This window comes from Nansenia antarctica (assembly GCF_963989245.1).
Source record: "Nansenia antarctica genome assembly, chromosome: 16".
NCBI lineage: Eukaryota > Metazoa > Chordata > Actinopteri > Argentiniformes > Microstomatidae > Nansenia > Nansenia antarctica.
The window spans coordinates 22,394,263-22,410,135 of record NC_137686.1 but is presented as its reverse complement, the minus strand read 5'-3'; the positions used below and the strand labels follow the sequence as shown (position 1 = coordinate 22,410,135).

The 15,873-nt window shown below is 40.6% G+C and overlaps 1 protein-coding gene across 1 annotated transcript; it reads left to right on the top strand.

Annotated features, from left to right (window-relative positions):
• Positions 1-823: 823 nt before the first annotated feature.
• On the top strand, positions 824-14,923 carry slc1a1 (solute carrier family 1 member 1; the record flags this gene model as incomplete). The annotated part of the gene is made up of 12 exons (XM_080546247.1): positions 824-914; positions 4,760-4,900; positions 7,454-7,546; positions 7,807-7,921; positions 8,396-8,438; positions 8,878-8,988; positions 10,396-10,580; positions 12,576-12,683; positions 13,144-13,266; positions 13,564-13,758; positions 14,418-14,552; positions 14,683-14,923. The coding sequence occupies 12 exons, from the start codon at positions 824-826 to the stop codon at positions 14,921-14,923; spliced, it is 1,581 nt and encodes a 526-aa protein (XP_080402373.1).
• Between the last annotated feature and the right edge of the window lie 950 nt (positions 14,924-15,873).

Here is a 15,873-nt window from a genome sequence, read left to right as displayed (position 1 = left end):
TGTGAATCTCTACTTTAACCTCATAGTAATTGTTTGATTTCATATCCAAACTTTTGGAGCGTAGAGTATAGATTTTCAAAAAATAAAAACACTGACCCTCGGTTTGCATGTAAACATGTTGTTAATGGCAGGAGTGTTCTAGGGGAGTGTACTCACTAATTTGGTGGATCGTGAATCGTGCATGCATGCAGAAACACAACAGCTAATGTGTGTGTGTGTGTGTGTGTGTGTGGGGGGGATTATATTATTATTAGGGAAGACGTTGCTGTTCAAGCAGAATTTTGCCTTACTCCTTTAATTTGTTGTACTCTGTTTGTGTGGTACCCTTTATTTTGTTGTTTGTGTAAACCCTGGCCAAAGAAAATAACATTCTAATACAATGATTATAACAAAAAGTCCTTCATTATCAACCGTTATTGGACCCCTATATCTGCTTACAAGGTAAAACCATAAAAGTGGGTGGAAGGGTGGGGGGTGGGGGTTGGCGGTGACCCTATAGATAAAATCCAGTGGTGTTTCTCTCCTTCTCACTTGCCGTCACCGTCACACACACACACACACGCACGCACGCACACACACACGCGCGCGCGCACACACGCACGCACGCACGCACGCACGCACACACACATACACACACACACACACACACACACCCAGAGGAGACTGCGCTCCCTCCCCGTCAGAAGCAGCTGACGGTGGCATCCTCTGGTGAAGCTCCATAGCGGCGGAGCCTCCTGCATCAGTCGGCTGGCCGGTTGAGCTCTTTGTCTCTCCAGTCCCTTTGTGTATAGCCTCTATTGTGGGGGCTTGGAAACACCACATGATGGACATGATGGGGAAGAAAGAGAGGCGTTTCAAAGGCGTGCTTAAGAGGAACTGGCTCCTTATTGCCACGATTGTGTCAGTGCTGTTAGGTAAGTAAGCCCTCTATTTAGCATGAAGCATTCTCCCCCTGCTTGATGTCACACACACTGGCTATCTGTCTCCCTCCTTCTCTCGCTCAGATGTGCACCCTCCCCCTACCCCTCTATCTCTCCCCCTTCCTCTTTCTGTGAAATCTTCTCCTATATTTTGCCTCATTCTCATTCCACATAGTCTATGCACTCAGGCATTAACAAGCCTCTATTGCGCCTTTGTGAAAAGCTTGGGGCTTGTTGATGATAATAATAATAATTGACATGCATGAATGGATACAGGCTTGTTGCATACGCATACTGAGTATGCTTCTGTGCATTTGTGTGTGGTGTGAGGGTTTCTTTTTTCTTTTTTTTAAGATGGATGCAAACGGTGTGTGTGACTAGTAATGATGTGTGTGCACATACCTGCTGCTACGCTGTTGCCCACTCTCCTGTAGGAGACAGGGGTCCCTGCGCTCACACAGCCTGTCTCACTGCTACAGTCAAAACGTGACTTGACTGAGTGAACACACTGGGCTGGTTCTCCCTGGCTACAGCCATGGTGCATGTGAAGTCCTAGGACAGGGATACGCAGATAGTGGCTCACTGGGTGTTGAAACTATAAGCAATGAAATTGACCCTGTCTCGCCCCTGACTGTCCTCTGGTGTTATTTTGCTTGTCAGCAAATTCAGTGCATCCACCAGTAGCCTATACAGAACAAGCTAACAAGACCTCTCCTCTAATTGGTTATCATTTAGCGATTTCGCTGTAATGATTGCAGAACTTTTGACATTGCTGGCTATTGGCCTATGGAAAAAAAGGTTCCAGTGAGAAGACGATACAGTATATAGTGATAAATAACAGAAACCCAAATCGCAGTCCTAGCTCGCTACAGCATTTCTTGTGGTCTCACCTATGACATTTATTCGGGATGGAGCATACCACAAGGAGCATATTAATGTATTAATTAGGTACTGAATATGATATACACTGTAATGCCCCTTTTTCTATTTCAATCATCAAAGCATACAAATGCAATATGAGCCCATAGAAGTGTGATGGATTACAAATCAAGAATCCAGTCAAGAATTTGTGAAAATTGGGATTGGTATTACATTGCTTTATTCACTTGACAGTAACATTGCTATGAACCTGTATTTACAGATTCAAGATCCATGACTCCTATACTCCTAGAACTATAGAGTTATCCTTATTCACACTGGTACTATTTTCATTGACTACATTTCTTTACCAACGTTCGGATAGGCTATAGCTAGCAGGTGGTGGGAGTGCTCCATTCCAAGTTTACAATGGTGCATACCTTGTGCAAGCCTAAGTCACCTGCTACATGTGTTCACTTTGTCCATTAGCTCACTTGGCGAGCTTTCACACCCGACACCATTTTAGTGTAACCAAATTGCTAGCTTTTCTATAGCGTAGCTGGTTTGTATCAGGTATATGAGGACACAGTCATCTGTGTTGGCAAGTCAGAGGTCGCAAGCAGTTGGAGAAAGCGAGTTGGAGAAAGCGACTGCAACAACTTGGCATGTGTTTCATTAGTGCCTTTTTGATGTATGTTTCATCCGTGTTGCATTCATGATTATCTTGATTCTAGATTTCATTCTTGCAATTCAATTTGTTAAAATTCACAAAATGTCATGATGCTGCTATAGGTCGACATTCCCCATGAGCTAACCAGGTTGTCTGGGAATTATGTGGTGTCATCATAATGCTTCTTGCTTAAACCCCAATGGCCAAACTCTCTGCCTACATACGTATGTGGCAGCGGTCAGATGAGGTTTAATTGCATATTGCACCTTTAATACCTGTAGCAAAGGTGGGGGCTCAAACAATTTCCCAACTTCCTACCATTTAACTACCCTGTTGTTGAAGATGTCTCTCATGTTCCAAGGCTGTCTAGACAGACTTCCATTTGGCCGTGTCTGTTAAACAGTCACCAGATGCAATCAGCATACCTCTGGAGTTAGGGTCGACATGCCATAAACAAATGATTAGTAAACATCTTTAGATGCAAAGTAGCCATAAAGCCCATGAAGATGGGGAGCCTGGAGGGATTCAACTGTTTCTCCCAAAGAGAGACACATGTTACACACCAACACACAGACAAGCCACAAGTTATCTGACTCTTGATCATTTCTTAACACATTGGAAATGGCAACATATTACTTGTGAAAGTGTTGTTGATAGTGTGTGTGTGTGTATTTCTTGCCTTTTACTTGAATGTATTATTATAATGTTGGGACACAGTCCTTGATGTTGTTGTTCTAAAATATGAGGCAAATACTGGAACTAATTGCATACGCCCATGAGAACATTTTAGCAATGTTGTCGTTACACCACTGCATTCACATCCACTGTAATAATTCAGTTAGTGTGAGTGAAAAGCATGTAGTATACATAAAAAAAGACACACCTCTGTTGTGGAAGACATTGAAGAGAGACATGGACAAATTAGTTGTCAATATGGTTGGTCATTTTTACCAACATGGCCTCTCAATTGTGTCCTATTCATCACCAAAAATAGGACTGGCAGCAACAACCATGCCATGTTCAAAGTCACTTAAATCACCTTTCTTCCCCATTCTGATGCTGAGTTTGAACTTCAGCAAATCATAAGCAGATCATCCTGACCATGTCTACAGGCCTAAATGCATTGAGTTGCTGACACGTGATGATTTGATATTTGCGTTAACGAGCAGTTGAAAGGGTGTACCTAATGAAGTGGCCGGTGAGTGTATTGTATGCCTTGTTTTCTGTACCTTGAGCATCTCATCATAAAAAAAAAACAGATATAACAATACCTGGGCATAATTTTGGTTTGACAAAGACATGACGTTCAGAAAACATACAGAGGAGCTTGTTAAAAAGCTAAGATTTCAGGTGGGCTTCTTTTATAGGAATAGTTCTTGTCTTTCACTGAATAGCAGAAAGCAGATCAACCTTCATGCCAGTGCTTGATTATGGTGATATCATCTACCAACATGCAAGGTTGGCTAGACCTTGTTAAAGACCTGTAGATCTCTTCATGACTTCCTTTTTGTGTATAGAGCCCTACGGCATAAACTCCTGGCTTACCTAACCTTATTATTGAAATTCAAGAACATAAATTACCTTACTCGTTAACAAACGAACAGGTCTCCTCTGAATGGGGTAAATCTACTTTTAGTTATGGTGCACCTCACTGCTGGTACAATGTAAAATCATCACAGTTGGTTGTTCTGGTGTCGCTCAGGCAATTTAGGGTGTTGATCGAGGACCTCTTTGATGATGTATGTGTTTTTCTTGATATTTTGTGGTTGTATATGATGTATTGATTTCTGTAATGAACTGTGTTATCGGTTATGTGTTCTTTTGTAATTGTATAGGTATTGTGGACAGCGTGCACCTACAAAAGAGGCTGTGGTCTTGGAATAAATAAAGCTTAATAAAATGTTGGGTTTTTCAAAGTTGTTGGACAAGCTGCAATTAGCATGTTAGGCTATATTCATCTGCACAAAAATAAAGTTTACAAATAAACTATACCACAATAACATTTTCTGAATTGTAATTATTTGAGGAAATATATAGTTCATAGCCAGCCCTCTATAACAGAATTAAATCTGTTATACCATCTTAGATTATATGGGGTAACCTGTATCATGCATATCAAGGCTTCCAATTACAGCGATACTTGTTTTTTAAACATATTGCAACAGTCTTCCATTCCTATGGAAGTAAGATGATCTTACTTCTCATTAGACAATTCAAGCATTTCTCTAATTATTATGGCCTCTTCTCTCTCTCTCTCTCTCTCTCTCCCTCTCTCTCTCTCTCTCTCTCTCTCTCTCTCTCTCTCTCTCAGGGATTGGCCTTGGGCTTGCGGTTAGGGAATATGGATCTCTGTCCCACCTCCACAAGGAATATTTTGGCTTCCCCGGAGAGATCCTGATGCGAATGCTGAAGCTGGTGATTCTGCCCCTCATCATTTCAAGCATGATAACAGGTAACACGGGATACATCTTACGTTATCTCCTCAGCACTGGAGGACTGGACACCCAGTAGGCCACTGTCTTATGACAGATAGCATGACACTGTTCACACTGATCTGTCAGATAACTCGTAACAATTATTGGAAGGATAAAAAGTAGCCCGGCTAAAATATGCACTGTCAAAATGTTTCATAGCAAGATGGATAAACTATCAGACTACACTGCAATTTGTATTTTTTCTTTCTTTTCTTTCTGTGCAATAACCAAGGGAATAGTGCAATGTGCTATAACCCTGCAATATGTTTACATTCTTGTGTTAGGTTTTCATATACAGTATCACAATGTTAACACAGACGATATCCACATTACAAGAGGGTGCATTATTGGCCACTCTTTGACGCTCTGCTCAATAATACAAAAATACATTATGTAACAAAAACAGCAGAGTCAGTGATCATTTTAAATATTTATTTAGAATTCAAACATAACATTTATAACGCTACTTTAAAATACTACACAAAATACTTACTTATGTTTCTAAAAGAGCCAACACAAAGTCAATAATATTGCAATTAAAATATTTCAAATATAATTAATTCTTAAATTAAATTGAATTGAAAGACAAATGGGATGCTTTAAGTCCCCATGTCCTAATTGAGTTGTTGAGACATGGTCTCATATCCTGAGTCCCTTGCAGTTTGGGTGGACCACTGGTCCGTCACCCCGGTCCTCTCTTGTGTTGGTTGGGCCGAGCTCTGCTGGGGCCAGGCAGAGGGTTGCTGGGGCCAGGCAGAGGGTTGCTGGGGCCAGGTCTGGCTCTCTTGCATTTTGGGTGGACCACTGGTCTCCACCGTCCCTGCCTCTCTTGTGTTGGTTGGGCCGAGCACCAGGCTGGGGGTTACATTCCAGATCTGAGAGAGAAAGTTCAGAGAGCCGGGATAGAAGAAGGGTGATCTCCAAATCCAAATGGTCTCTCTGGCTGCTAGCAGGGCTCCCTACTCTTGGCCCAGCAGGAGAGAAGCCCCAAGCTGCAGACCAAACAGGACAGGCATGTAGGTGCTCAAAACGTATGAATAATTTGCTTACACAAACAAAACCAAATAACAAAGATTAGTGGATAAGGGAGAAAATAAAGTTTATCCCTTACCACCTGACAAGTCGTTGTCGTCAGAGTCACTTTGGGGCTCCTGGCCACTGGCAACAGTGGAGTAGAGGCCTGAAAGAGCAGTCTGAGACCTGTAGAACTGGAAGGCGTTAGAATTCATAGTATTGCACGACTGCATTTCACCAGCAAGGTTTGTGGTATGAATGTAACTTTGTCTGTCTTTCCTGAAAATAACACAGTTGGAGTGTTCTGTTTGGTTCTGTTTCCTGGGAAATCCAGAAAAAGAATCATAGATTTTGATTATGACATCATTGAAGTGTGTTTTCAAAAACTTAAAAGATGCAGCTTGTGTTATGAAATATTGTTTTAGCAACCACTCATTCCATCAGCATGACGACCATATAAGGCAACGAATGTATGATGTCACAATTAAGATTGTTCAATCCCCTCTGTAATGCAGGTTATATATAATATAATATTATAATTATATATTATATTATAATTATTAACAAATAATATTATTTGTTATGTCTGTTGAAGTATATCCTATTAAAAAAACGTTATTAGTAGTTGTCCATACTCCCCTCTGCTAAAAAACAAACATATCAGCAAGCCTTAGGTGGAGAACATATTAATTTTACTATGTTGTGTGTGGAGTACGGCACTATCGATGTGAAATTCCATATTGCAAGACGCTTGTGACACTCACTCAATAAAAAATGTTTATTACACTATACAGCACTTCAAATTAGACATTCCGAAAATATAGAAATATATATGTGTAATTCAGGTTTTCCAGAGCAATATAGATGGATTTATAATATGGATTTTTATGAATTAATCAACTTGTTTATTGGTGTTTGCTTTACCTCGTGCCTACTGAAGTAGCTGAATTTAGCAAAGTTATCTAGTTGAACTGCAGTCAATTAGCACAGTTTCTAACTAAAGGATGTTGACTGAAGAGTTATTCTGCATAATGAGACACACAGTAAGAAAATGACAATCTCCTCAGAGAAACCTCAAACACAGTTTAGTAGCGGCTATTAGGCTAGGCCTGCACAATATATTGTATGACTATATAAGTTACTAGTTCATACGTTTATGTTTATAAAAAAGTACACAGTTACATGCTAACTCCCCCCTGTCTATATACCCCCCTGTGAATAGGCCATATAGTGTATATAAGTATCTAAGTTTACATAATAGATACATTCTCAGATTCCTACCGATCACTTACCCCCCTATTTATATCCCCCCTATTTATGTCTATTTATGTCTCATTCTTGTTTTTTATTATCTTAGGACTGTGTTGATTGTTAGCACCTAGGGCTTGCATTTACATTTCATTGTACCTGTTACAATGACAATAAAGATCATTCATTCATTCATTCATTCATTCATTTTTAAGAGGAAGCCTCCTTTGGGTTAAAAACAGCTTGTCCCTGTCTCTGTATGTCCACAGGGGTTGCAGCCCTGGATTCAGAGGTTTCAGGAAGGATTGGTTTGCGCGCCGTTGTGTATTACTTCTCCACCACCGTCATCGCAGTCGTTCTGGGTAAGTAAGGACTGGTCTCAACCAGCAGATGCTCAGACTGATGTTTAAAATGCACTCCTGATAAAATGCCTTCGTTCCACTCCTCGGTTCACTCTTCGCTCCTCTGGCGCTCCCCTCTGCTGACATGCATTGATTGGATCTCTTCTAATTCCTACTGATTTATCATGGGCTAAGCTGACATATTACATTCTAATCTACACCTTCAGGATTTCTATAAATGATGCCCTAATGTTGAGTGATGGCTGTGAAATCTTTTCCAGGTATTATTTTGGTGATGGCTATCAAACCTGGTGTTTCACAGACTGCAGACCACATCGAAAGGGCCGGCACCACACCCAATGTCACAACCGTTGACACACTGCTGGACCTCATTAGGTAACACCGTTTCTTCAATGGCAACGATGAACTAACTGATGATTTCAATAAAGATCCGTTCCCAATCAACCAACTTAAAGACACGCATGTGTCTAGACATGTCAAGAAGACAGGTGCATTTGTCTTTTCCCACCATTTGTTATAGGGCTGTACAGATTAATTGATTGATCTAACAGATTAATCAACACATTTGATCACATTTATTTTTGTCAGACCAGGAAAATAAGTTAAAGCTAGAATGGGTGTTGTAGTGTGGTACCAAGGAACCTCAGTTCAAGCAAATTAGCATTCTTTTGTCTTTATCTATTCCAAGTTTTGGAGATCACCATCATGTCATTGGTATCTTGCAAAGTACCATATTACTTCCACCACAGATGGTTGAAATGTTTAGAACATCTCTGACCATTAAACTAATAGGAAAAAATAATCCTTGATTTCCATTATCCTTCATCATGTATCTAATTCCATCAACAGGAACATGTTTCCAGAAAATCTGTTGCAGGCTTGTTTTCAACAGGTAAGGGCCATTCACTGCTTTTGACATTGAAGTGTCACAATGTTAAGGGCTCTGCACACAGCGTGTGATTTCTGTTGCGTGTCAACATTCCATTTTGAAGTTTGAATGGAAGTCTATGAGAACATCGCATCTCAACACACACGGCCCCGATTTTAATCGCACGGCGAAAATTCGATTCCATTCATTTTGAATGGGACAAAGCACACGGCGTGCGAGTTTTGTCGCACTGTCAAATTTTGCAAATGTTAGCTTCAAAATGAATGGAATCGAATTTTCGCCGTGCGATTAAAATCCGGGCCGTGTGTGTTGAGATGCGATGTTCTCATAGACTTCCATTCAAACTTCAAAATGGAATGTTGACACGCAACAGAAATCGCACGCTGTGTGCATTGGCCTTTAGACTTCACTTACAAGTACAAATGTAACCATCTCATTCCAGTACAAGACAAAACGCAAAGAGCTGGAACCTAACCCTAAAGTCACAGTCAACACAACAACAGTCAACACAACAACGTTCCCACCTCTCTCCACTATCATGACAACTGTGGAGGTAGGTGTCACAATCGCTTTGTTTGTTTCCTGAACAAGAAGACGTGATCTGAAGATTGTAGTTGTTATCTGTGACATACTATCTTCTGGGTAGGGCATTATGCACATTGCTCTTATAATGCATCGTGGTGATGTATTATGAGGATGTTCTATGACTATTTATGAGTTAATAGCAGGTGTTCTAATGCATCATCAGGCACTATGGATGTGCTTATAAGGTATTATGTGTGTGCCTCATGCCTGATATCCAATCACATCCAATGCCTTTTTACCTGGCATCACAAGTGTCTCATTTCAGTGTGTCACATTTTCACATCTGTGTTGAAATACTGAAAATACAAAGAAGGAGTTTATGAAAATAGCCTACTTAAGGTACTTTGGTACCTTAGGCCAAGGTATGTCAACAAGGTGTCCATGTCAATATATGATCACAATGTGTTTTTTGTGCATCTACACCTGAATCCAAGGATGCAAACTGGTGAAGGCCCAAAAAGATGACAACATTTTTGCCTGAAAACAAAGAACATTTATGAAAATTGTTGACCTATTTTGAGGTCAAAACGGCTAAAACGGCTAAAAGGTGACAAGTTTGCACCCCTGTGAATCTGAAGGCTATAGCAACACAGTCTCCCTCCATGCATGACGAAACAATAGGCCTCCATAAGATCATCTGCACGTTACTGTAGCGTGACGTCTGAAAGTTTCCACAAAGCATTACTAAAGGGTAAAAAAAGAAAAGAAAAAATAATAATAATTTAGCAACGTGACTTTGTATTACTTCAGAATAAATGGCGGTTAGACAGTAGGCTATAAGGCATAAATATAAGGGTGGTTAATGGTTGATATAAGGGTGGTTAACGGATCGGGTAAGGCATTAACTTCAGAGTGGTTAAGGATTCGTTTTGGCAATTAACATGAGTTGTTAGTTACGATATTAGCAAACATTAGCATTAGCAACATGAAATAGCAAAGAAAAACACAAAGGAAATTGCCCCAAAGCCGACTTGAACCTTCCTTTTGTAACCCTCTACCAGTTGCTATCGCCTGACGTGCATGCACACAGACACATATACACACACACACACAGCTGGTAACTACTGATGTCCTTTAAGTGACTATCATTATTTCTTCAAGTGCTTCTTCACTGATCAACACTTGTAATCTTCTAACTATTCATATGAGACCCTACGAAGACATGGGTATTCATTCCAAGTGTGTGAACTATTTACTTGCAAACGGGTCTTAAAGCTGTATTTCTTTATTTATTTTTTTACTTTGAAAGTGTATCGATTGAGGGTATGTGGTTAATCACATACAGCACATTGATTTTAGAGTGAATATCCCTTCAAGGTATCAGTTGCGAGAACAGCCTAATGAGACTAATTGCTCCCCTTTTTATCCTCTGTAGAACATAACCAAGGACTATAAAGTAATTGGGATGTATTCTGAAGGGATCAACGTGTTAGGCCTTATAGTATTCTGCGTTGCTTTTGGGCTCGTCATCGGCAAGATGGGCGAAAGGGGACGCATACTGCTGGAGTTTTTCGATGCCTTAAATGAAGCCACCATGAGACTAGTCCAGATCATTATGTGGTACGTACAACCAAGCCTCCAGGCTTTGTCTAAAAGGCAAAACACACACACTTCATGAGGAAAACATGTTGTTGAAATTGAATTAAAATGTTTTGCTGAAGTTTTGTCGATTTGTCGAAGTGTCCTTGGGCAAGACACTGAACCCCAAATTGCTCCCAGTGAGCGGGCCGGCACCTTACATGGTAGCTTGCCGCCATTGGTGTGTGAATGTGTGTGTGAATGGGTGAATGAGAGGCCGTTGTAAAGCGCTTTGGATAAAGGCGCTATATAAGTGCAGTCCATTTACCATTTAATATTTACGATCGCCGACCCCGACCATTTTCCAAGCAGATTGTTGGGAGAAATTGACTCTTAGCACACCTCACACCACAGGATAATCTTGTAAGATAATCTTTAGAGCCATCCGATGATCAGGCTTTAAGCCTAGTACACACATAAAGATAATCTGGCGATTTTTACCAAGGACTTCAACCGATTATCAGATGGCTCTAGATGACCAGATACACCCGATATCACCATCAATGTCAGTCACCAACATCTCTGTCAACATCAATATCATCATCACCATCATCATCATCATCATCATCATCACCACCACCATCCTCATCATCCTCATGATCATCCTTGTCATGGCAACACAAGGAACAATGCAATCTGTGTAATGACAAGCTCCTCCCCTTCTCAGCATTTAGAAGGCCAATGGCTGAGGGGATGAAAGACTGCTTGTACTGTACCTGTTACTCTTGACAGGGGGGAACTTGAACTGGGAGCCAGTGGGTAGGGTCTGGAGTGGAGGGGATGAGCACAATCAGACACAGTGCGACAGCTAGCTTAACATAGTCATGTCTAAAACCAACTGAGAGGCGCATACAGATTTGACATCCACAGCATACGGTAAACGTATGTGCTGTGTTCTCAGGTCTGTGGTTTTGGTGCTGTGTTCTCAGGTCTATGTCTTCAGTTTGACTTTCAACTCTATTCCAATTCACGACAAAAATCACCTCACTTACCACTAGGGGTCAGGCAAATTGTGTTCTTGCATAAACCTCATTCAGACATGGCTTAAGTAGAAATAGAGCTAATTTGTATAAGAATGTAAACATTAATTATCATGATATTTATTCCAATGGGGTCACCATTATCTGATTTTAATACTTTATTATTTTAATTAATTACAATGTTGCCATTAATGTGCCATAGTAACCGAAAACTATTATGAACACTATACTAATACTGGGTAGGGCCTCCCTTTTCAGATTTTTCAGGTGCAATTTCAAGTTGTGAATCAATCGTTCTACCACATCCCAAAGGTGTTCTATTGGATTCAGATCTGGTGACTTGAAAGGCCATTGTCTGTCATGTTCATGAAACCAGCTTTAGATTACTTTTAATTTATGACATGGTGCATTATCATACTGGATGTAACCATTGATTGATTGATTGAAAACTTTATTAGAAGATTTGCAGAAGTAGGTACATGAAAGTACATATTACATACAAGGTCAACTAAAAGGATAAAAACCCAAGAAAGCCACTGGCTTATTTCAATTGGGGTCCTTGATTCTCAATTCATCGTTAAATTAGAAGATGGGTACATTGTGGCCATGAAGGGATGCACATGGTCAGTAACAATACTCAAATAGGCTGTGGCATTCAAGCGATGATTGATTGGTATTAACAGGCCTAAAGTGTGCCAAGAAAACATTCCCCACACCATTACACCGCCTCCACCACCTTGGACTGTTCACAGGTCTACAGTCACAATTTACATGATGCCTAGATTTTTGGAGTACACTGCAACTGAGTTCAAAGTAAAACTTAGCTGTCAGTCTAGATTCTGTCCACGCGTCTCACTTGGGTTTAGCCCGCAAAACAACGCTGAGCTAACTGACTCAGAAATAGCCCCATTGTGTATCCGATGGTGAGGATAACTAATAATATTAGCTGTGTAATAATGTCTAATAATAAAAGTTGTGTGTTTTTTTTTTATTACAGTTATATGCCAGTAGGCATACTCTTTCTAATCGCGGCCAAGATAATTGAGGTGGAGGACTTTGAGATTTTCCGAAAAATGGGCCTATACATGGTGACAGTGCTGAGTGGGTGAGCCATCATACAGTAACTTCTCTCTGTTTTCTCGCCACAGAAGGGGGATTAATAGCTGGTATTTGGTTCCGGTTTCCCCTGCAAATATACTGTAAAAGATAATAATAATAATAATGTACCAGGAAAAGCTTTGATACTATTTGAAACCAAACGCAGATCGCTTCTCATGGAGTGTTGGGTCTGAAAATCTGTGATAAAATGGCACATGGTCTGCATTCACACGCTCCAATTGTTGACTTTTGTAACTCTTGTGTTAACTAATAATAATACGTAGAGGAGCATGGGGGACAAAATGTACAATGTTTTTAAACAGATTTCTTTGGTATAATAATATGATTAGCAACATTCTAAAAACCGATGACCATGACTTAGACAGAGACTAGCATTAAGAAACATTAACCAATGAGTAACTACGGTTCATACCAATCATTTAATACTACGTCTGTTTTCTCTTCAGTCTAGCCATCCATTCCATCATTTGTCTGCCACTGATATTCTTTGCCATTGTGAGGAAGAACCCTTATACCTTCGCCTGTGGCATGGCCCAGGCACTGGTGACTGCTCTCATGATCTCTTCAAGGTACGCCTCGACTACTAATGGTATTTACCATCAATTCTTACATTGGGCATGTTAGTACATGTTAGTACATTAGTACAGTATGTTATTACACACTTTGACTTTGGTGTGGTATTGTATCGGGCTCCTCATAGTGTGATCTGATTACACCAAAGACAACAAAAGATTACAACTCAAATAAACTAATAATAAAAGCATTTATTTATGTTTTACACATTCTTGTTCTGGTTATAAGGTAAGACAGTTACTCTACTCTCATTGGCTATCCTTTTAACTCTACGTGATGTGATGTCATCCTAGCTCTGCCACCCTGCCTGTCACCTTTCGCTGCGCTGAGGAGAACAACCGAGTGGACAAGAGGATCACCCGCTTTATGTTGCCAGTGGGCGCCACCATCAACATGGACGGCACAGCACTTTATGAAGCGGTTGCCGCCATATTCATTGCCCAGCTAAATGACTATGATCTGGATGTGGGTCAGATTGTCACCATCAGGCAAGTCACCAATGGCCCCACATTGAAATGGGATGTTTATTCTATATACACGTTCTGTGGAGGTTAAAGCTTCTGGAGACCAAAACATCACATTGTCTAGGGCAGGGTTACTGCCCAACCTTATTTTAAACGAGATCTACTTTGTCTATAGCTAGCCTAAAACAATCCACTACACTTTCCAAACTCTAAAAATGCACATGAAAGAGAAACACAGCTACCAGTTGTATGAGGGTACCATTATTCATGATTGATCCATAGTATAGAAGTGTTGCAGAATAGTTGTATTTGTGTGCCCTACCTAGTATCTAAATCTACTCAAAATATGGATGGTTTCAATCATGAATAATGGTACAACTCATACAACTCATACAACTAGTAGTTGTAATTAATTAATTACATTTTTGTAGTTGTGTTTCTCTTTCTACCACATGGAAGTTTAATGTGGTAGATTTTCTCAGGCTGACAATGAACAAATTGGATCTCATTTAGAAAAAGGTTGGGCACCCTTGCTGTAGATGGTTGGTTACAGATTTATTTTTAAATGCTGTGCATTGGCTTGGTATTGTAAAACGTACACAATATATACCAATACCTTACTGATTGCTCATAAACCTGCACCGCTTACTTCACCACCTGGGTGTGATTTTTTTTTTCTCCAGTATAACTGCAACAGTAGCCAGCATCGGAGCCGCTGGGGTTCCAAATGCTGGCCTTGTTACCATGGTGATTGTGCTGACTGCAGTAGGACTACCGGCAAGTGACGTCACTTTAATTGTTGCTGTGGATTGGCTGTTGTGAGTAATCCATAAATCCTGAGTCAAAGATTTTCTAAATGATGTTCAGCAAACATACAGTTTTAATGATGAATACAATGATCTGTAAGTGACCATTACCAATGGTTGCTATACGGTCTGGCTGTTTCAGAGACCGTTTCCGCACCATGGTCAACGTGCTGGGGGATGCTTATGGAGCTGGGATAGTCCAGAAACTCTCCAAGAGAGAGCTGGAGAGGATGGACCTGACCTCAGATGTGGATGTAGCCAATCCCTTTGCTCTCGAGACCACGCTGGATGATGAGGAGTGCGAAAAGAAGTCCTACGTCAACGGTGGCTTCACCGTAGACAAGACCGATGCTATCTCCTTCACCGAGACGTCCCAGTTTTAGGGATCCTGAACTGGCTGGGGACGGGGGGGAATGAAGTGCCAAAAAAACGTGAGGAGGTTACAACATTTATTCAACCAGTGCCATTATGAGGGAGGAAAACCATTACATGAGACACTTTCAAGCTCGGACTTTAGCAATAGCCACCATAGTTTTGACAGTCATTTCTTCACTGTGTCTGTGTTAGTTCCTTTCCACCAACGCAAACCTAGTTCAAGTTCTGGGCTGATGCCATTGCCGGTTTCGCAGTTGGTTCAACTTGCAAACCTTCTAAGAAACGGTTTGCTTTTCCCGGGCTAGAGAGCCACGTCATGACGTCACGGTATACGTCTGTATACATCTCTGCTTTCGCCAACTTCAAGCACAACAATAGCAATATAATAAATACAACAATAACGTATTTGTGATGCTCGTCGCAATTGCTACGGACGGCGATTATATTCAAGAAGAAAGGTAATTACACCTAACACGTTTTGTTTATTATTAACACTGGATGTAAGATGTTAATATCAGCCTTTGTTGTAAGCTAGCTGTCTAGCCTTAACCACGCTGGTATTGATCACTTTGCAGTTAAACAAATCGAATAAATTAATGAAACACAGATTTCTATGTTTGCATAGTTGCACAGTTTTTCCTGACCAAGTGCCGGTTCTTTTGTTGTCGAAACGCAAAGAACTGGTTCGATATTAGGCACCGGCTCCGAACCGGCCCTCAAATTGCCTTGGTGGAAAAGGGGCATGTGTGTGTTGCTTGTGTGCAGGTGTACTAAAAGCTTGTTTGTCTGACTGATTGGTTTCATTTACACAGCAAGCCTAAAAAAACTAATTTCAATATTTTCATCATATTTTTTTTTTCTCTGCATTTTACATGTGACTGATATATACGAGTTTAGACAGAGGTCAAATTCTGAAATGATTTGTGTTATTATTGTTTCTGATAGTGACATCATGCAG